Below are 22,321 nucleotides of genomic sequence, written 5' to 3' on the forward strand. Positions count from 1 at the left end.
CAGCTGGGAAGGCAGAGCAAATATGTGAAGGCAAAAGGGAATATAGCAAGGCTGGAAGGCATTTATTTTAATGCAAGGAGTCTTGCAAATAAGGTGGATGAACTGAAGTTGTTGTTGAACACATGGGAGTACGATATTGTTGCTATCACGGAGACATGGTTGAGGGAGGGGCAAGACTGGCAGCTCAATATTCCGGGGTACAGAATCTTCAGGCGAGACAGAGGGGGAGGTATAAGAGGAGGGGGTGTCGCAATATTAATTAAGGAGTCAATTACTGCAGTAAGGAGGGATGATATATTAGCAGGTTCCTCTAATGAGGCCATATGGGTGGAGCTTAAAAACAAAAAGGGGGCAAGCACTTTGCTGGGAGTGTACTATAGGCCTCCAAACAGTCAGGGGGAGATAGAGGAACAGATATGTAGGCAAATCTCAGAGAAATGTGCAAATAATAGGGTAATAATAATGGGGGATTTCAACTTCCCCAATATTAACTGGGATAGTCAGAATGTGAAAGGCTCAGAGGGTGTAGAATTCTTAAAGTGCATCCAGGAGAGCTTTTTGAGCCAGCATGTAGAAAGTCCTACAAGAGAGGGGGCGGTACTGGACCTAATTCTAGGGAATGTGGCCGGCCAAGTGGAAAAAGTGCTAGTAGGTGAGCACTTTGGTGACAGTGACCATAATATGGTGAGATTTAAGGTGGTCATGGAAAAGGACAGGGATGGGCCGGAAATAAAGGGTCTAAATTGGAGGAAGGCCGATTTTAATAGGATAAGGCAGGATCTGGCCAAAATGGACTGGGATCAGCTACTTGTAGGAAAATCCGCATCGGAGCAATGGGAGGCTTTCAGAAGGGAGATTGAGATCATACAATGGCAACATGTTCCCGTAAAGGTCAAGGGTGGTTCCAAAAACCACAGGGAACCTTGGATGTCAGGGGATATACGAGAATGGATTAGGAAAAAAAGGAGGGCTTTTGGCAGATACAAAAGGCTAAAGACGGAGGAAGCCCTAGAGGAGTACAAAAAGTGCAGGGGGATACTTAAAAAAGAAATTAGGAGATCAAGGAGGGGCCATGAAATAACACTGGCGAACAAAATAAAGGAAAATCCTAAGATGTTTTATAAGTATATTAAGGGTAAGAGGATAACTAGGGAAAAAATAGGGCCCATTAGGGACAAAAGTGGCAATCTGTGTGTGGAGCCGGAAGATGTAGGAGGGGTTCTAAATGAATTTTTTGCATCTGTTTTCACTATGGAGAAGGACGATGTAGACATAGAAATAGGGCGGGGGGACTGTGATATGCTCGAACATATTAACATCGAGAGGGAGGAGGTATTGGCGGTTTTAGCTGGCCTAAAAATGGATAAATCCCCAGGCCCGGACGAAATGTATCCCAGGCTGCTGTGTGAGGCAAAGGAAGAGATTGCGGGGGCTCTAACACATATATTCAGGACCTCTCTGGCCACAGGGGATGTGCCAGAGGGCTGGAGAACCGCTAATGTAGTACCATTATTCAAGAAGGGAAGTAGGGAAAAACCGGGGAACTACAGGCCAGTGAGCCTAACATCAGTGGTAGGAAAATTATTGGAAAAAATTCTGAGGGACAAAATTTGTCTCCACTTGGAGAGGCAAGGATTAATCAGGGATAGTCAACATGGCTTTGTCAAGGGGATCATGTCTGACTAATTTGATTGAATTTTTTGAGGGGGTGACTAGGTGTGTGGATGAGGGTAACGCAGTGGATGTGGTATACATGGATTTCAGTAAGGCCTTCGATAAAGTCCCGCACAGGAGACTGGTCAAGAAGGTAAGAGCCCATGGAATCCAGGGTGCCTTGGCACATTGGATACAAAACTGGCTTAGTGGCAGAAGGCAGAGGGTGATGGTCGAAGGTTGTTTTTGTGACTGGAAGCCTGTGGCCAGTGGGGTACAACAGGGATCGGTGCTGGGTCCCTTGCTGTTTGTGGTCTACATTAATGACTTGGATATGAATGTAAAAGGTATGATCAGTAAGTTCGCGGATGATACAAAAATTGGTATGGTGGTAAATAGCGAGGAGGGTAGCCTCAGTCTGCAGGACGATATAGATGGGTTGGTCAGATGGGCGGAACAGTGGCAAATTGAATTTAACCCAGAAAAGTGCGAGGTGATGCACTTTGGGGGGACTAACAAGGCAAGGGAATACACAATGAATGGTAAGACCCTAGGCAAGACGGAGGGTCAGAGGGATCTGGGTGTGCAAGTACACAGATCCCTGAAGGCGGCGGAACAGGTGGATAAGGTGGTAAAAAAGGCATATGGGATACTTGCCTTCATTAGCCGAGGCATTGAATATAAGAGCAAGGAGGTTATGATGGAGCTGTATAAAACACTGGTTAGGCCACAGCTGGAATACTGTGTGCAGTTCTGGTCGCCACACTACAGGAAGGATGTGAACGCTTTGGAGAGGGTGCAGAGGAGATTCACCAGGATGTTACCAGGGATGGAGCGCTTCAGCTATGAAGAGAGACTGGGCAGATTGGGTTTGTTTTCCTTGGAGCAGAGGAGGCTGAGGGGGGACATGATTGAGGTGTACAAAATTATGAGGGGCATAGATAGGATGGACACTGAGGAGCTTTTTCCCTTAGTAGAAGGGTCAATAACTAGGGGGCATAGATTCAAGGTAAAGGGCAGGAGGTTTAGAGGGGATTTGAGAAAGAACTTTTTCACCCAGAGGGTGGTTGGAGTCTGGAACTCACTGCCTGAAAGGGTTGTGGAGGCAGGAACCCTCACAGCATTTAAGAAGCATTTGGATGAGCACTTGAAATGCCATAGCATACAAGAAAGTCCTACAAGAGAGGGGGCGATACTGGACCTAATTCTGGGGAATGTAGCCGGGCAAGTGGTGGAAGTGTCAGTAGGAGAGCATTTTGGCGATAGTGACCATAATTCGGTGAGATTTAAGGTGGTCATGGAAAAAGACAAAGACGGCCCGGAAATAAGGGTTCTAAATTGGGGGAAGGCCGATCTTAATATGATAAGGCAGGATCTGGCCAAAGTGGACTGGGAGCAGCTACTTATAGGAAAATCCACATCAAGACAGTGGGAGACTTTCAGAAGGGAAATAGAGAGAGTACAACGCCAACATGTTCCTGTAAAGGTCAAGGGTGGGACCAACAAGCAAAGGGAACCTTGGATGACAAGAGATATACAAAAATGCATTAGGAAAAAAAGGGGGGCTTTTGGCAGTTACAAAAGACTAAAGACGGAAGAAGCCCTAGAGGAGTATAAAAAGTGCAGGGGCATACTTAAAAAAGAAATTAGGAGAGCGAGGAGGGGCCATGAAATAACACTGGCGAGCAAAATAAAGGAAAATCCTAAGATGTTTTATAAGTATATTAAGGGCAAGAGGATAACCAGGGAAAGGGTAGGGCCCATTAGGGACCAAAGTGGCAATCTGTGTGTAGAGCCAGATGATGTAGGCGGGGTTTTAAATGAATTTTTTGCATCTGTGTTCACTATGGAGAAAGACGATGTAGACATAGAAATCGGGCAAGGGGACTGTGATATACTTGAACATATTAGCATCGAGAGGGAGGAGGTACTAGCGGTTTTAGCAGGCCAAAAAGTGGATAAATCCCCAGGCCCGGACGAGATGTATCCAGGCTGCTGTGTGAGGCAAAGGAGGAGATTGCAGGGACTCTGACACAAATTTTCAGAACCTCTCTGGCCACAGGGGATGTACCAGAGGACTGGAGAACAGCTAATGTAGTACCATTATTCAAGAAGGGTAGCAGGGATAAACCAGGGAATTACAGGCCAGTGAGCCTAACATCTGTGGTAGGGAAATTATTGGAAAAAATTCTGAGGGACAAAATTAGTCTCCACTTGGAGAGGCAAGGATTAATCGGGGATAGTCAGCATGGCTTTGTCAAGGGTAAATCATGTCTGACCAATCTGATTGAATTTTTTGAGGGGGTGACTAGGTGTGTGGATGAGGGAAATGCTGTGGATGTGGTATACATGGACTTCAGTAAGGCTTTTGACAAAGTCCCGCATAGGAGACTGGTCAAGAAGGTAAGAGCCCATGGGATCCAGGGTGCCTTGGCACGTTGGATCCTAAACTGGCTGAGTGGCAGGAGGCAGAGGGTGATGGTCGAAGGTTGCTTTTGTGACTGGAAGCCTGTGTCCAGTGGGGTACCTCAGGGACCCTTGCTGTTTGTGATCTACATAAATGATTTGGATGAGAATGTAAAAGGTATGATCAGTAAGTTCGCAGATGACACGAAAATTGGTGGGGTGGTAAATTGCGAGGAGGAAAGCCTCAGGCTACAGGACGATATAAACGGGTTGGTCAGATGGGCGGAAAAGTGGCAAATGGAATTTAACCCTGAAAAGTGCGAGGTGATGCATTTTGGATGGACAAATAAGGCAAGGGAATACACAATGAGTGGTAGGACCCTAGGAAGTACAGAGGGTCAGAGGGATCTTGGTGTACATGTACATAGATCCCTGAAGGCAGCGGAACAGGTAGATAAGGTGGTTAAAAAGGCATATGGGATACTTGCCTTCATTAGCCGAGGCATAGAATATAAGAGCAGGGAGGTTATGATGGAGCTGTACAAAACGCTGGTAAGGCCACAGCTGGAGTACTGTGTGCAGTTCTGGTCGCCTCACTATAGGAAGGATGTGATTGCTTTGGAGAGGGTGCAGAGAAGATTCACCAGGATGTTACCTGGGATGGAGTGCCTCAGTTATGAAGAAAGACTAAACAGGCTGGGGTTGTTTTCCTTGGAGCAAAGAAGGCTGAGGGGGGACCTGATTGAGGTGTACAAAATGATGAGGGGCATAGATAGGGTAGATAAAGAGGAACTTTTCCCCTTAGTAGGGGGGTCAATAACAAGGGGGCATAGATTCAAGGTAAGGGGCAGGAGGTTTAGAGGGGATTTGAGGAGGAACTTTTTCAACCAGAGGGTGGTTGGAGTCTGGAACTCACTGCCTGAAAGGGTGGTAGAGGCAGGAACCCTCACAACATTCAAGAAGCATTTGGATGAGCACTTGAAATGCCATTGCATACAAGGCTATGGACCAAATGCTGGAAAATGGGATTCGATTGGACAGGGCTTGATGGACGGCGCAGACACGATGGGCCGAAGGGCCTCTTTCTGTGCTGTATAACTCTATGACTCTATGGCCTAGAAATTCACTTTGGGCCCGCCAGCTGGCGTGCGCCCAAAAGTTAGCGCTGAGCGCGGAGCCAGTTGCGACCGTCAGATATTCAGTTTTTGCGCCCCAAGTCGGAACCGAGCGCTATTCCAGGGTGTGCCCGCCCCCGCTTGGGGCGCTGAAACTGAATTTCAGTGCTCGAGGCGCCGCTGTGCCACCCGCTGCGGAGCGGCAGGCTGCGGTACTGCAGGCCTCCTCCTTCTCTTAAGGGGGAGGTGCCTGCAACGGGGAGATCACCGCTGGATAGTGCCGGAAAATGAGCCCGGCACCAAGGAGAAGTGCCGGGTTCGCGGAAAGCAGCCGGCAATGCCGCGGGGGGGGGCAGGTGGAGGAGGCCGGGGAAGGAGGTGCGGGCAGGCGGCCGCCAAAAAAGCGTCCGGCTGTACCTCCACCTTAAAGCGCCCCACTAAGGCTACAGTACGGCCCCGTTTTCTGATCGCTGTTTGCGGCCGCTGTGGAAGAGGCGGCCGCAACTCAATATGGGGGTCGGGCCGGTATCGGGGCGGAACCGGGGCACTGCGCACACCGATGACGTCATCGGTGCCGGCGCAGCGCTAACGGCTACCGCCGCCATTACCACTGCGCTGAATATCAGCGCAAACTCCTCTATTGGCGCAGAAGCCCTCTTTGGGCGGTAACTGGCCGCAAAGCTGGCAGCGCCTTGCTGAATTTCTAGGCCTATGACTCTATGATCATCCAAATTCAGTACCCTGCCCTGGCTTTCTCCCCATATCCCTTGATCCCTTTAGTCTTAAGAAATATATCCAACTCCTTCTTGAATATATTTAATGAATTGGCCTCTACTGCCTTCTGTGGTAGAGAATTCCACAGGTTCACCACTCTCTGGGTGAAGAAATTCCTCCTCATCTCTGTCCTGAATGGCTTACCCCTTATCCTTAGACTGTGACCCCTGGTTCCGGACTCCCCGACCATCGGGAACATCCTTCCTGCATCTAGTCTGTCCAGTCCTGTCAGAATTTTATAAGTTTCAATGAGCACAAAAATCTATGCTGACACTCCAGTGCAGTACTGAGGGAGCGCTGCACTGTCGGAGGGGCAGTACTGAGGGAGCGCTGCACTGTCGGAGGGGCAGTACTGAGGTTGCGCTGCACTGTCGGAGGGACAGTACTGAGGTTGCGCTGCACTGTCGGAGGTGCCATCTTTCGGATGAGACGTTAAAACGAGGCCCCATCTGCAATCTCAGATGGACGTAAAAGAACCCATGACACTATTTCAAAGAAGGGCGGGGGAGTTCTAATGGTCATTATTTATCCATCAACAAACACATTTTCTGGTCATTATTTCATTGCTGTTTGTGGGAGCTTGCTGTGCGCAAATTGGCTGCCGCGTTTCCTACATTACAACAGTGACTACTCTTCAAAAAGTACTTCAATGGCTGTAAAGCGCTTTGGGACATCCTGAGGTCGTGAAAGGCGCTATAGAAATGCAAGTCTTTCTTTTCCTAGATGGAAAAAAATACTTTGATCAAATGGAGTTCTAACCTTTGAGGGCAATGCTCCTGCTGCTGATGTTTCCGAGCGTGTTCTGTGTCTGTCCCGCGACAGGTAATAAAGCCTCTTCAGCATTTCGATCTCCTGCTATTTCCATTGGTGCCCGAGGCCTTGGCTATCAGGACACCGGTTAATCGATAACAATGAGGAATTCAAGTCATGGTTAGAAAGGGAAAACCTTATGGTGTGCAGGTGATGTCTGGCTCTTTACTTCTGTTGCACTGGTTTCTCTGCTGTTATGGCCTGTGACAAGCAACTTCGATTTTTCTGAATATTCAATTATTTTACCAAGGGAGAAAGTATCACTGCCGCTGACTGTTAAAAACACCTTCCCTTTTAAATGGACCAATCCCAGCTGCAGGTGTATAAGAGTGCCGGTTAGTCAGAATCTGCAGCTCATATTCAAAAGTAATGATCTCACAGTCACGCAAGCTATTCAGCAGGTTTGCAGTTAATGGGACAGTCAGCACTCTTAGAATGATCATTCTTCCCTGTGTCCTATATCTTTCCCAAGAATTCCTTTCTCTATATCACCAGAGCCGCCTCAATTGTTCCAGGCTGAAATATTTCTTAATTTATTTTTAATTACAAGCAAACCCACCCCTTTGATGCCTTTGACTCTGCTCAATGTGAAGTATTATTCTTCAGCTGGGCCATGTACATGAAGCCTGTTTTAGATTAGACTCCTGCCCATTGGGAACATCCTTGAGTGAAGCTGGAACAGCAGAGCTGCATTAAGTAGCCTTCATATCCTGTCCAGTGCAGTCGTTCCCTCTTAAACACAACCTCCCCCATAGGTTGGACCAATTCTCCACAGGAGTCGGCCATTCAGCCCCTCAAGCCTGCTCCACCACATGAAGGGACATCTGTTACTTCTCCCAGATCTAAATAAGCTGATCATTCTATTCACCTGTGTTGTAACCCTGACATCCCCAGCTCTGGCAGGGCGGTGCAGTGCCTGGTGAGACTGGCCTCATGCTATCTTTTGCCATTTTTAGAGAGGTTAACACCAGGTCACATAAGCCATTATAACATGGATGGTACCTTGAAGTTACCTGCCGAGGTCTCCAGCACGTTCGTCCCACTCTGCAGATTGGTGATGACTCTGAAATCCTTTCTTGTTTTCTTTTCATCTGAGATTGAATTCTCTCTTTTTCACTTCATTCTCTTCTAATCATGAGGACAGCTTGGAGAGAGCCAATTTAGCAAAGCCAAGACAGGATGACACTTGTCTTTTTCTGCTCCATCTTCAATGTTTTGTCTTAACATTTATGAAATCTCTGCTTATCAAGGTGAGGGATGTTAGTGGGAGGATTTCCTCCGACTTTCCGCCGAAGTTACGGCAGCCAATTGGGAGCGAGCTTCCGAGGGAATTCCCTGAACCAGTGTCAGTGTCAAACGCTCTCACATCAGGCACTGCATGGGTTAAATGCAGAGAACAGCTACCGTTACATTGCACTAATGCATTCCCTTAACCCCATCCTCAGAGCACCAGTGCAACATTTTTCCATCTGCCTTTCCAACTTGTGGCTTTTTTGGCGAGATTGTCAACTTAGTGCCAAATAGCACTGCAAGAGGGACCGGCTTGTAGTTTGGAAACTAGTCAACCTCGCTCCGTGTAACACTCTTACAGCCAGTCAGCAGAGGAAACCATCACTGATCAACCATGGCCAGACTTGAGCCCAGGTCCCAGAGATGTAATGCTGAACCCAGGCTCCCATCTTTATTGGCATTTGATCAATGGAGCGGGAACAATAGGTCCAGCCCTGTGTCCTGTGCCTGGACAACTGAAGGCCAAACGTGACTCACATGTGGAGGAGATCTGGGCAATTTTCTGCCCCTTCTATAAATTTGGGCATGGTCTACCGAACCAACTTTTCTTGCCTATGATATTAAAAGAGATAAAGTTGATAACCAGGATAAGCTTTGCCTCTAACCCTGTTTACTGCAACCTGGGACTCACACTGGAGATTCAGGTGAACTGGAGTTGTTTCCTACAACTCGAAACCGACTCTATCCTCTTGGTCTTGCTGGAACCCAAGTGCCTCTTACTTTGACTGCACCAACCTTCCAACCTTAAGCTGAGAGTTCAACCACACATCTGGTCTCTCACCAAGAGGACCGTCCTCCACCCCTGGACCATTTCCCTGTCGACCTCACTGACCTCCCATCTCCGGTATTCAGAACCTCCAGCTAATCTGCAACTCTGTGACCCCCACATAGTCCTGTGCCCTTATTGCACCATCCTTGCACAGCTATATTAGATCTTCCAATAGCAAAATACTGCGGATGTTGGAAATCTGAAATAACAGAAAACGCTGGAAAAGCTCAGCAGGCTAGGCAGCATCGGTGGAGAACGAAAGGTCTTCGACCTGAAACGTTAACTCTGTTTCTCTCTCCACGGATGCTGCCTGACCTGCCGAGTGTTTCCAGCGTTTCTGTTGTTATTTTACATTAACTCTTTGGCCTAGAAATTCAGTTGGCTGCGCCAGCCGTTAACGCCTTAGGAGGAGCAGATCTCGAGCGCTAGGCGCTTAGCGCCCGGGCGCAGCGCGATCTGCGCCTCGCCCCAACTTCAGTAGACATTTAGCGCCGGCGCAAAGTCTTTGCGCGCGCTCAGCTGCACGCGCAGATCATGACGTCATTTCGTCGTGCAACGCCCTTTGTGCGCCCGGAACCGGAACTTCACTTGCGCCGCCCCATTGTGCGCCTGGCGGCCCTAACGACTGTGAAGTGGAACGGTACACAGCTGAGGCGGGCCGCGGGGAGCGCAAATTAAAGGGCACTCCTGCAGTAGAAAAGGCAGCCGTTTTGCAACACTTTGTGAGAGACAAAGATGGTGATGATGGAGGAGGAGGAGGAGGAGGAGGGGGGAGGAGGAGGAGGGGGGGAGGAGGAGGAGGAGGAGGAGGTACCACATAACAAACTGATGGAGAGAAGCCCTCCCCAACAACACAAATACAGCAGTCTCGGCCTTTCAAACAAACAAATCCACCCTCCCCCTTTAAGAGCTCACCGGAGCCAGAGTGTCTGCCGTCAATCAGCAGCTCGCCGCACCTGCCCTGCGCCCACCTTCCGGTGTTAGCGCCCGGGCTGCCGGCTTAGCGCCTAAAGACAGCCATGCATCGCCAGTTTTAGCGCTCGAGCAAACTCTTAGGGCGAAGCTAATGAATATCGGCGAAGTGGCCTCGAATTTGCGCCGGGCGCAAACTTTAGCGGCCGCACGACTTTACCGCCCCAAAAGTGGCTATAATGAATTTCTAGGCCTTTGTGTCCCAGGATTCATGCCTTTCACCAGATCGCTCTAAAATCGTGCCCACCGTTTACAGAACTGACCTTTTTACATGTAAGGGTAATTTTCTGAGTTTGCATTTCAGAGTTTTGCCCGCTGGGCATGTATACCATATATTTGGCCGCAGAGGTCAGTGGGCCGCACAGGATTTAATCCATTGATTTTAATAAACACAAAATTCAAGAGACCCACTGACCGCCGTTCCCGGATTCCCACACTGTGCTCTCAGTGGGAGGAATACCGCCCCGGGAGCTTCACGATGTGAATTCTATAAAGATTGTGCCCAATGCCCGAGCTGCAGAGGAGAAACTTCACCAGGGGCCCGGCACCTGCCACACTATCAGCGCCGGACAGCATGGCCGTGAAATTGGTCTACACCAGTAATGCAAACCGGCTGAGAGCGAATCGGCGGCTCGATGTACACCGCAGCCCATTGCTTCAGCGGATAGAATCATTGGTGATGTAATTGGTGATGTAATCGGTATGATGTAATCAGTATGATGTAATCGGTATGATGTAATCAGTGATGTAATCGGTATGAGGTAATCAGTATGATGTAATCGGTGATGTAATGGGTATGATGTAATCGGTATGATGTAATCAGTGATGTAATCGGTATGAGGTAATCAGTATGATGTAATCGGTGATGTAATCGGTATGATGTAATCGGTATGGTGTAATTGGTGATGTAATCGGTATGATGTAATCGGTATGGTGTAATTGGTGATGTAATCGGTGATGTAATCGGTATGATGTAATCGGTATGGTGTAATTGGTGATGTAATCGGTATGATGTAATCGGTATGGTGTAATTGGTGATGTAATCGGTATGATGTAATCGGTATGGTGTAATTGGTGATGTAATCGGTATGAGGTAATCGTGCCACCTGTGTCACGCTGCTGGTGACGACCAGTTTCACTCCCTGTGTGTGTGGATGTCGGGTAACTGATGGAGATTAGAGGCTGGCACATGTCAATCCTTTCATTCAAACACAGGCAAGAGAATTTGATACATAGAAACATAGAAGATAGGAGCAGGAGTAGGCCATTCGGCCCCTCGAGTCTGCTCCACCATTCAATGAGATCATGGCTGATCATCCAAACTCAGTACCCGGTCCCTGCTTTCTCCCCATATCCCTTGATTCCTTTAGCCTCAAGAAATATATCCAACTCTTTCTTGAATATATTTAATGAACTGGCCTCCACCGCCCTCTGTGGCAGAGAATTCCACAGGTTCACCACTCTCTGGGTAAAGAAGTTCCTCCTCATTTCAGTCCTAAATGGCTTACCCCTTATCCTTAGACTATGACCCCTGGTTCTGGACTCCCCGGCCATCCGAAACATCCTTCCTGCATCTAGTCTGTCCAGACCTGACAGAATTTTATAGGTTTCGATGAGATCCCCTCTCAATCTTCTAAACTCCAGTGAGTATCAGCCCAATCGACACAATCTCTCCTCATACGTCATTCCTGCCATCCCAGGTATCAGCCTGGTGAATCTTCGCTGCACTCCCTCCATGGCAAGAACGTCCTTCCTCAGGTAAGGTGACCAATACTGCTACTCAAGGTGTGGTCTCACCAAGGCCCTGTACAACTGTAGCAAGACATCCTTGTTCCTGTACTCGAACCCTCTTGCTATGAAGGCCAGCATGCCATTTGCCTTCTTAACCGCCTGCTGCACCTGCATGCTTACCTTCAGCGACTGGTGCACAAGAACACCCAGGTCTCTTTGCACTTCCCCTTCTCCCAATCTATTGCCATTCAAATAATAATCTGCCTTCCTGTTTTTGCCACCAAAGTGGATAACCTCACATTTATCCACATTATAGTGCATTTGCCATGTTTCTGCCCAATCACCCAACCTGTCCAAATCGTACTGGAGTTTCACGACATCCTCCTCACAGCTTACCCTCCCACCCAGCTTTGTGTCGTCTGCAAATGTGGAGATATTACATCCAATTCCCTCGTCCAGATCATTAATATATATTGTGAACAGCTGGGGTCCTAGGACCGATCCTTGCGGTACCCCACTAGTCACTGCCTGCCACTCGGAAAACGACCCGTTTATTCCAACTCTTTGCTTTCTGTCCGCCAACCAGTTCTCTATCCAAGTCAATACCTTGCCCCCAATCCCATGTGCCTTAATTTTGCACGCTAATCTCTTATGTGGGACCTTATCGAAAGCCTTCTGAAAGTCCAAATACACCACATCCACTGGTTCTCCCTTATCTATTTTACCAGTTACATCCTCAAAAAATTCCAGTAGATTAGTCAAGCATGATTTACCTTTTGTAAATCCATGTTGACTTTGTCTGATCCTGTCACTGCTTTCCAAGTGCTCTGCTATTACATCTTTTATAATAGACTCCAGCATTTTCCCCCCTACCGATGTCAGGCTTACCGGTCTATAATTCCCCGCTTTTTCTCCACCACCTTTTTTGAATACAAGCATATTAAGTGCTTTGTCTACTTAATATATCAGTAGTGACAGAACCATCTCCTGATCCAGTGACAGAACCATCTCCTGATCCAGTGACAGAACCATCTCCTGATCCAGTGACAGAACCATCTCCTGATCCAGTGACAGGACCGTCTCCTGATCCAGTGACAGGACCGTCTCCTGATCCAGTGACAGAACCATCTCCTGATCCAGTGACAGGCTTTTGCCACAGTCGAGTGATGGGCTTCCCACGTGGACCAGGAAAGTGCCACCATACTTGTTTCTCCCACTGGTGTAGCATTTGGAAGGAGGAGGATATTAGGGACAGGAGATAAGGATCTGGACAAAATATCTTACATCGGGCAAGCACTAAGGAAGCTGAGATTGATGCAGCAGGCCCTTGTCTGCAAGTGCTGAGAGAGTGAGCGAGGACTGTGTTTGATGGGGCTAAACAGGAAAGGAATGCAATAATGCTCCGCCAGGTTCGACCCTGTGCCTCCTCCCTGGGATCTCCTGGCCCGGCCTGGCCGTCAGATCTCTTGTCCTTTCTGATCGAGGAGCTGCTCGATAATCGTGAGCCTCTGAGCGACGGCTTGCTCATGAGAATAAAAATAACAACAGAAAATGCTGGAAAAACTCAGCAGGCCAGGCAACATCCGTGGAGAGAAAATAGAGTCAACGTTTCGGGTCGAAGACCCTTCGTCAAGACTGTTGCCAGGCCTGCTGAGTGTTTGCAGCATTCTCTGTTGTTATTTCGGATTTCCAGCATCTGCAGTATTTTGCTATCGTACGCTGCTCATGAGAATGGCTGAAGCCTCTGAGCGCTGGGCTTTGGTCGGTCCACCGCCCTCCCGATCGAAGCAGTCAGTTGAAATTTTGAAGCGAGTTGGACTCAGACTAATCTTCACTGGCGAGAGTGCGGTTATTCTCAACCTTCCATAAATGAAACAAAATGGTTCAGAAATTAGTTCGGTAGAACTGAGCAGGAAGTGACAAACCAGGATCTGAGTGCAGTTTATTAAAGTTACAGGAAAAAGGCTTTTACATAAAGTGAGCAAGTTTATTTAAACATAACAAAATACAAATAGACTTTCATAGAATCACAGAACGGTTCAAGCCCGATCCCGCTCTCTGCTAGTCCCACTCTCCCACTTTGTCACATTGACAGCACTGCACTACCTCTACTAACCCTCTGTGTGAAGACATTTCTCTGAATCTCTCCTCACTCTTGGTGATCATTTTAAATCGATGATTCCTCGTCACCGACTCCCCATCCAGAGGGAACCGTCTTTCCCAATCCAGCCGATCAAACGAAAGCAAAATACTGCGGATGCTGGAAATCTGGAATAAAGATAGAAAATGCTAGAAACACTCAGCGGGTCAGGCAGCATCTGTGGAGAGAGAATCAGAGTTAACGTTTCAGGTCGATGATCTTTTAACGGAATTAGTTTGGTATTCTGATGAAAGCTCTTTGACCTGAAACGTTAACTCTGATTCTCTCTCCACGGATGCTGCCTGACCTGCTGAGTGTTTCCAGCATTTTCTGTTTTTATTTCAGCCTATCAAAACCCTTCATCATTTTAAACCTCTATTAAATCTCCTCTTGATCTTCTCTGCTCCAGTGGGAACAGTCCCAGTGTCTCCAGTCTCTCCTCATAACTAGAGTTTCCATCCCTGGCAACGCCCTGGTGAATCTACACTGTCTGCTCTCCGTGGCTTTAATAGCCTTTCTATAATGGGGCTCCCAAAACTGGACACATTCCTCGAACTCTGACCTAATCAGTGTTTTATATAAATTTATCATTCTTTCTCAGGATAAGGTGTCGGCCATTTAAGACTGAGAGGAGGAGGAATTTCTTCACTCAGAGGGTTGTGGATCTTTGGAATTCTCTATCCCAGAGGGCTGTGAATGCCAAGTCTTTGAGTATATTCAAGGCTGAGATCGATTGATTTCTGGACTCTAGGGGAATCAAGGGATTTGGAGATCGGGCGGGAAAGTGCAGTTGAGTTAGAAGATCAGCCATGATCTTATTGAATGGCGGGGCAGGCTCGAGGGGCCGAATGGCCTACTCCTGCTCTTATTCCTTATGTTCTTTCCTTACTTTTGGATTCTGTGTCTCTATTTATAAAAGCCAGAATGATGTTGGCCTTGTTATGGCGTTATCCCCCTGCACTTGCTCTCTCGGGGAATTTTGTATTTGAACCCCTGGGTCTCCCGTAATCCAAACCCTCCTGTGCCTTTCCATTGTTGACTCCCATTTCATTTAAATACATTATAGTGGTGCCATAGTTTTCGATGCTGATGAGCTGTCTGTGTGAAGGAATGTTTTTCTGGAGTCTTCACCTTTCTTATCTTTACTAAGAGATATTAAGCTTCTCACTTTGTCTCGTAACTCATCGGAGATGTAATAGTAGATGAATGGGTCGATGCAGTTATTAAAGGTGCTGAGCACCAGACAGACCACATAATATAAATACAGTTCACTGCTGTCAGTGAGGTGATACTCAGAGTGGTGGATGAGCAGGATTATATTACTGGGAGTGAAACACACCACATACACTATCAGCACCAGAATTATGGTCCTTACAGCTTTGCCATATTTACCATCATTGATCATCAATGTTTTGATCACAGACACGTAACAGAATATAGTAACAAGACAGGGAATCAGAAACCCAAACACAACCAAACACACAAAGTAATAGAAGAAATAATCAGACTGCACTTTTTCCGGCAAAGCATCATGGCAGGTGGTGATGTTTAGGTCCTGGATTGGATACGTCTGCCTCTGGAGGAGAAACGGTAACACAGAGAGTACAACAAGCGCCCAAATCACACAACAGGCACCAACGGCAAACCTATTGTCCCTGAATCGTCTGGAGAGAAACGGATGGACCAGAGCGAAGTATCTGTCGATGCTGATGAAGGTGAGGAGCAGGATGGAGCAGTACATGTTCCCGTAGAAGAAGGCGGTCATTGTCCGGCAGAGACCCTCACCAAAGAGCCAGTTGTTGCCCAGGAAGTGATAGTGGATTTTGAATGGCAGCACTAGGGTCAGGAGAAGGTCGGCCGTTGCCAAGTTCATCAGGAAGATGGTGGAAGGCATTCGCTGGACCTTGGTAATGAGACTGAACATGGCCATCCCATTGGCTGGGAGACCAATGACAAAGACGATGATGTAAAGGGCAGGGGTCACGGCTGTGGTGATAGTGCTGGTCAGGTGATACTTGGCTGATTCATTTAACAAATTCTTAGAAATGTTTGAATATTTTGTTAATGTAACAATTTCAAAGGAGAGACTTCTTCCATGTCCTTCATCTCCTGAGGTCCCTATACAGACAAGAGGAAACTGGACCTTTAGAATCACAGGTCAGGAAGAGCTTTTAATATTTTGAAATTCTTTCAATGCCTATTTTCTGCTCTAGTTTCGTCTTTAGATCTTTCGTATGCACACAGTCTGTCGGGTTATTTTATTGCCTGTCTATGGTTAGGAAAGAAAGAATGACTTACATTTATATAGTGCCTTTCACGACCACTGGACATCCCAAAGCGCTTTACAGCCAATGAAGTACTTTTTGAAGTGTAGCCACTGTTGTAATGTGGGAAATGCAGCAGCCAATTTGCGCACAGCAAGCTCCCACAAACAGCAATGTGATAATGACCAGATCATCTGTTTTAGTGATGTTGTTTGAAGGATAAATATTGACCCAGGACACCGGGGAGAACTCCCCTGCTCTTCTTCGAAACAGTGCCCATGGGATCTTTTACGTCCTCCTGAGAGGGCAGACAGGGCCTCGGTTTAACGTCTCATCTGAAAGACGGCACCTCTGACAGTGCAGCGCTCCCTCAGCACTGCACTGGGAGTGTCAGCCTAGATTACGTGCTGACGTGGGACTTGAACCCACAACTTTCTGACTTAGAGGTGAGAATGCTGCCAATGAGCCACGGCTGACACTAAAGTGAGACAGTTGCATGGATACAGGAACGTTAAGGGGAATAGAAATCAAAGAGTTGGCTAAATGGGTGTTGTTGGGATGGCAGGATGTGGGTCTTGGTGCGCCCCAGGGATCTAGAATCATAGAATCTTGCAGCACAGAAGGAGGCCATTCAGCCCATCGTCCCTGTGCTGGGTGCTCCTTTGTTTCCCATTTATATAAATGATTAGAATGTAGGCACAGGAGAATGGATACTGAAGTTACTGATAATACCAAACTGGGAGGACCGTCAAACCGTGAGGAAGAAAGATGAAGATTGTAGGGGAAGAGGAATTGGTGAATGGAGTGGATACAGTTCAATGCAGAGCCATGTGAAGTCCTACATGGTAAAATTTGACAGTGCGAAGCAGGTCATCAAAGGTGGGAGTGAAGGAGAATCGGCCATGAAAAGGCTAATGGGAGTCTTGGTTTTTATACACAGAGGCTGAATATAACAAGCAAAGATGAGACGGTACAAGACACTGGGGAGAGTTTCATCTCTCTACCGGCCCACTTTACAGAAGGAATGGGGAGGTCGCGGTGCAAAATTAGTGAAAAAAATTCACCGCCAATTCCTGGATACGGCCCGCCCATTACAATGTTCCAGCAGACTTCAATTTAGGTGGTCAGAGTCTGCCAGAAACAACCTCATTTCTCAATGAAAATTGGGGTCCGATGATGTATATATCAATGACTTACACTTCAATGTAGGGGGTATGATTAAGAAGTTTGCAGATGATATTAAAATTGGCTGTGTGGTTGATACTGATGAAGGAAGCTGTAGACTGCAGGAAGATATCAATAAATTGGTCAGGTGGGCAGAACAGTGGCAAATGGAATTCAATCTGGAGAAGTGTGAGGTAATAAATTTGGGGAGGGCTAACAAGGCAAGGGAATACACAATAAATGGTAGGACACTGAGAAGTGTAGAGGAACAAAGGGACCTCGGAGTGCATGTCCACAGATCCCTGAAGGTAGCAGGCCAGGTAGATAAGGTGGTTAAGAAGGCATACGGAATGCTTGCCTTTATTAGCCGTGGCATAGAATACAAGAGCAGGGGGGTTATGCTTCAACTGTATACAACACTAGTTAGGCCTCAGCTGGAGTACTGCGTGCAGTTCTGGTCACCACATTACAGGAAAGATGTGATTGCACTAGAGAGGGTACAGAGGAGATTTACAAGGATGTTGCTGGGAGTAGAGAATCTTAGCTATGAGGAAAGATTGGAGAGGCTGGGGTTGTTTTCTTTGGAACAGAGGAGGCTGAGGGGAGACCTAATTGAGGTGTTTTAAATTATGAGGGGCCTAGATAGAGTGGGTAGGAAGGACCTATTTCCCTTAGCAGAGGGGTCAAAAACCAGGAGGCATAGATTTAAAGTAATTGGTCGGAGGTTTAGAGGGGATTTGAGGGGAAATTTCTTCACCCAGAGGGTGGTGGGGGTCTGGAACTCACTGCCTGAAATGGTGGTAGAGACAGAAACCCTCATCACATTTAAAAACTACTTGGATATGCACTCGAAGTGCCGTAACCTACAGGGCTACGGACCAAGAGCTGGAAAGTGGGATTAAGCTGGATTGTTATTTGTCGGTCGGCACGGACACAATGTGCTGCAAATTTCTATGATTCTATGTGTTTAGGTGCCATTGTGGTGGGAGCTTGGCGGTAAACCTTGCCCGCTATTCATGGCCGGTATAGGCTGGGGTCCAGCACAAGTTAAATGGAGCGCTGGAAGCAGGTATGGGAATATTTATTGATTTGACTGTTTTGAGAATTCAGAATCACCGGAAATGCCCTCCATGACCCTTCCACAAAGTCTTCAGCCTCTTAAATTCTGTCTGCCATGCTCAGGCCACAGTCAGAGTGTTGCTTTCAGTTCCGGGCATCGCATCAAAGGAAGGCCCATGGGAAGGGTAGAGCTTAGATTGGTAGAATCATCGAACAATACAGCACAGGCGGAGGCCATTCGGCCCATCATATGTGTGCTGGCTCTTTGAACGAGCTTCCAATTAATCCCGCTCTTTCTCCAGAACCCAGCAATATTTTCCTTTTCAAGTATTTATCCAATTCCCTTTTGAAAGTTACAATTGAACCTGCTTCCACCGCCAATGTCACATCAAACACTCCCAGGGCAGGTACAGCACGGGTTAGATAGAGAGTAAAGCTGCATCTACACTGTCCCATCAAACACTCCCAGGGCAGGTACAGCACGGGTTAGATACAAAGTGAAGCTCCCTCTACACTGTCCCATCAAACACTCCCAGGGCAGGTACAGCACGGGTTAGATACAGAGTAATGCTCCCTCTACACTGCCCCATCAAACACTCCCAGGGCAGGTACAGCACGGGTTAGATACAGAGTAAAGCTCCCTCTACACTGTCCCATCAAACACTCCCAGGGCAGGTACAACATGGGTTAGATACAGAGTAAAGCTCCCTCTACACTGTCCCATCAAACACTCCCAGGGCAGGTACAGCACGGGTTAGATACAGAGTAAAGCTCCCTCTACACTGTCCCATCAAACACTCCCAGGGCAGGTACAGCACGGGGTTAGATACAGAGTAAAGCTCCCTCTACACTGTCCCATCAAACACTCCCAGGGCAGGTACAGCACGGGTTAGATACAGAGTAAAGCTCCCTCTACACTGTCCCATCAAACACTCCCAGGGCAGGTACAGCACAGGGCTAGATACAGAGTAAAGCTCCCTCTACACTGTCCCATCAAACACTCCCAGGGCAGGTACAGCACAGGTTAGATACAGAGTAAAGCTCCCTCTACACTGTCCCATCAAACACTCCCAGGGCAGGTACAGCACAGGGCTAGATACAGAGTAAAGCTCCCTCTACACTGTCCCATCAAACACTCCCAGGGCAGGTACAGCACGGGGTAGATACAGAGTAAAGCTCCCTCTACACTGTCCCATCAAACACTCCCAGGGCAGGTACAGCACGGGTTAGATACAGAGTAAAGCTCCCTCTACACTGTCCCATCAAACACTCCCAGGGCAGGTACAGCGCGGGTTAGATACAGAGTAAAGCTCCCTCTACACTGTCCCATCAAACACTCCCAGGGCAGGTACAGCACGGGTTAGATACAGATTAAACTCCCTCTACACTGTCCCATCAAACACTCCCAGGGCAGGTACAGCACGGGTTAGATACAGAGTAAAGCTCCCTCTACACTGTCCCATCAAACACTCCCAGGGCAGGTACAGCACGGGTTAGATACAGAGTAAAGCTCCCTTTACACTGTCCCATCAAACACTCCCAGGGCAGGTACAGCACGGGTTAGATACAGAGTAAAGCTCCCTCTACACTGTCCCATCAAACACTCCCAGGGCAGGTACAGCACGGGTTAGATACAGAGTAAAGCTCCCTCTACACTGTCCCATCAAACACTCCCAGGGCAGATACAGCAGGGGTTAGATACAGAGTAAAGCTCCCTCTACACTGTCCCATCAAACACTCCCAGGGCAGATACAGCAGGGGTTAGATACAGAGTAAAGCTCCCTCTACACTGTCCCATCAAACACTCCCAGGGCAGGTACAGCGCGGGTTAGGTGCAGGTTTAAATGTGGCGGGTGCGAGTTTGCTGTCCTACTCTGACCAATGTGTAGCGTTTGAGGAATTCTGAACCAATCTCAGCAGAAAGGACCAGGGAAACATAAACAGGGAACAGAATTCCCGTTCGCCAGCCGTTGTGAATGCAGGAACATGTTGTGAATGCAGGAACATGTCCTGCCTGACCTGAACCGGTGATGTGCGGATTCCTACCTTCCTGCGAGTGGCAGCCCCCCGCACACGCGAGTAAGAAAGCTGAGACGGTGAGCGAGTGGAGCAGCCGGGGCAGCTCCACAGTTGCCGAGCTGCACATCTTGCCCTCTGGCTCTGGATTAACTGATCTCAGGGTCTTTATCAGTGTTTCCTCCCCTTTGTGTTTTGGGAGTTTACAATGAGACCGCAGGAAGCTCGCCGCACTTGGATGAGGAGCTTGTGTCACATTCACACGTTCACACATCACCTTATCAAACAGCCCAGTAACTTCAGGAAACCGCAGAGCTGGGAGGGGGGTGAGCAGAGCTGGGAGGGGGGTGAGCAGAGCTGGGAGGGGGGTGAGCAGAGCCGGGAGAATGACCTCACAACGCTCTGGATTCCTCCAGTTGACTTTTTAAATTACATTACACTGGATTTATTTTGCTACAAACTGTAATGTAACAGTGAAACGACAAAGAGATGAAACAAGTGTACACCACATTGCCAGAGTAAACTATAATGGGCTCAGTGATCGCTGGGTCCAGCTGTCGCTCTATCTCTGAGTCAGGGTGTGGGCGCGTAATCAAGGCTAACACGGCAGGAGAATGCCGAGGGGCATGGCAGAGAATGTCCTGGTCGGTATGGTTCAGTAGCAGTGGTGCATTAACCATGGAGCGACCGGGGTAGCGAGAGAACTCCTCGTTAGTCCGATTAATATCAAGTCGCACATGGAGTGGGAGCAAGGCAGAGATCTGAGTTGGTGCAGGTGAAATTGGATTCTAGTGACTGGTGTAATAATTACAGGATTACAGTGACTGGTATATAGTTACAAGATTATAGTGACTAGTGTTATAGTTACAGGATTATAGTGACTAGTGTTATAGTTACAAGATTACAGTGACTAGTGTTATAGTTACAGGATTATAGTGACTAGTGTTATAGTTACAGGATTATAGTGACTGGTGTTATAGTTACAGGATTATAGTGACTAGTGTTATAGTTACAGGATTACAGTGACTGGTGTTATAGTTACAAGATTATAGTGACTGGTGTTATAGTTACAAGATTATAGTGACTAGTGTTATAGTTACAGGATTATAGTGACTAGTGTTATAGTTACAGGATTACAGTGACTGGTGTTATAGTTACAAGATTATAGTGACTAGTGTTATAGTTACAGGATTATAGTGACTAGTGTTATAGTTACAGGATTATAGTGACTAGTGTTATAGTTACAGGATTACAGTGACTGGTGTTATAGTTACAAGATTATAGTGACTGGTGTTATAGTTACAAGATTATAGTGACTAGTGTTATAGTTACAGGATTATAGTGACTAGTGTTATAGTTACAGGATTACAGTGACTGGTGTTATAGTTACAAGATTATAGTGACTAGTGTTATAGTTACAGGATTATAGTGACTGGTGTTATAGTTACAGGATTATAGTGACTGGTATATAGTTACAGGATTACAGTGACTGGTGTAATAGTTACAGGATTACAGTGACTGGTGTTATAGTTACAGGATTACAGTGACTGGTGTTATAGTTACAAGATTATAGTGACTAGTGTTATAGTTACAGGATTATAGTGACTGGTGTTATAGTTACAGGATTATAGTGACTGGTATATAGTTACAGGATTACAGTGACTGGTGTAATAGTTACAGGATTACAGTGACTGGTGTTATAGTTACAGGATTACAGTGACTGGTGTTATAGTTACAAGATTATAGTGACTAGTGTTATAGTTACAGGATTATAGTGACTAGTGTTATAGTTACAGGATTATAGTGACTGGTATATAGTTACAAGATTATAGTGACTAGTGTTATAGTTACAGGATTATAGTGACTAGTGTTATAGTTACAGGATTATAGTGACTGCTGTAATAGTTACAAGATTATAGTGACTGCTGTAATAGTTACAAGATTATAGTGACTAGTGTTATAGTTACAAGATTATAGTGACTGGTGTTATAGTTACAAGATTATAGTGACTAGTGTTATAGTTACAGGATTATAGTGACTGGTGTTACAGTTGCAGCAAGCTACAGCTGGCTACAAAACAGAAAAGAGAGATGGGGTTAAAGGTAGTTAATCAGATTGACAAATGGTGGAAGTGATGTTCCATAAGGATCGGCGCTGG

The 22,321-nt window shown here is 47.1% G+C and overlaps 1 protein-coding gene across 1 annotated transcript; it reads right to left on the reverse strand.

Moving 5' to 3' along the window:
• Nucleotides 1–13,445: 13,445 nt before the first annotated feature.
• Nucleotides 13,446–20,380, reverse strand: LOC147107953 (proteinase-activated receptor 3-like). The gene is made up of 2 exons (XM_086004323.1): nucleotides 20,194–20,380; nucleotides 13,446–15,778 (listed from the first exon to the last, which is right to left on the reverse strand). Exons 1-2 carry the CDS (start codon nucleotides 20,291–20,293, stop codon nucleotides 14,721–14,723), a joined length of 1,158 nt encoding a protein of 385 aa, XP_085860449.1. The 5' UTR covers nucleotides 20,294–20,380; the 3' UTR covers nucleotides 13,446–14,720.
• Nucleotides 20,381–22,321: the final 1,941 nt, after the last annotated feature.

Source organism: Somniosus microcephalus, chromosome 13 (genome assembly GCF_052327205.1).
Source record: "Somniosus microcephalus isolate GS21.2 chromosome 13, FLI_Smic_1.0, whole genome shotgun sequence".
Lineage (NCBI taxonomy): Eukaryota > Metazoa > Chordata > Chondrichthyes > Squaliformes > Somniosidae > Somniosus > Somniosus microcephalus.

Bases quoted from the DNA above. Each gene is read 5' to 3' on its own strand.
- LOC147107953 (XM_086004323.1), bottom strand. From the start codon at position 20,293: ATGTGCAGCTCGGCAACTGTGGAGCTGCCCCGGCTGCTCCACTCGCTC. The intron at 15,779-20,193 runs GTAGGAATCCGC...TTGTCTGTATAG, and splicing joins GGGCTGCCACTCGCAGGAAG to GGACCTCAGGAGATGAAGGA.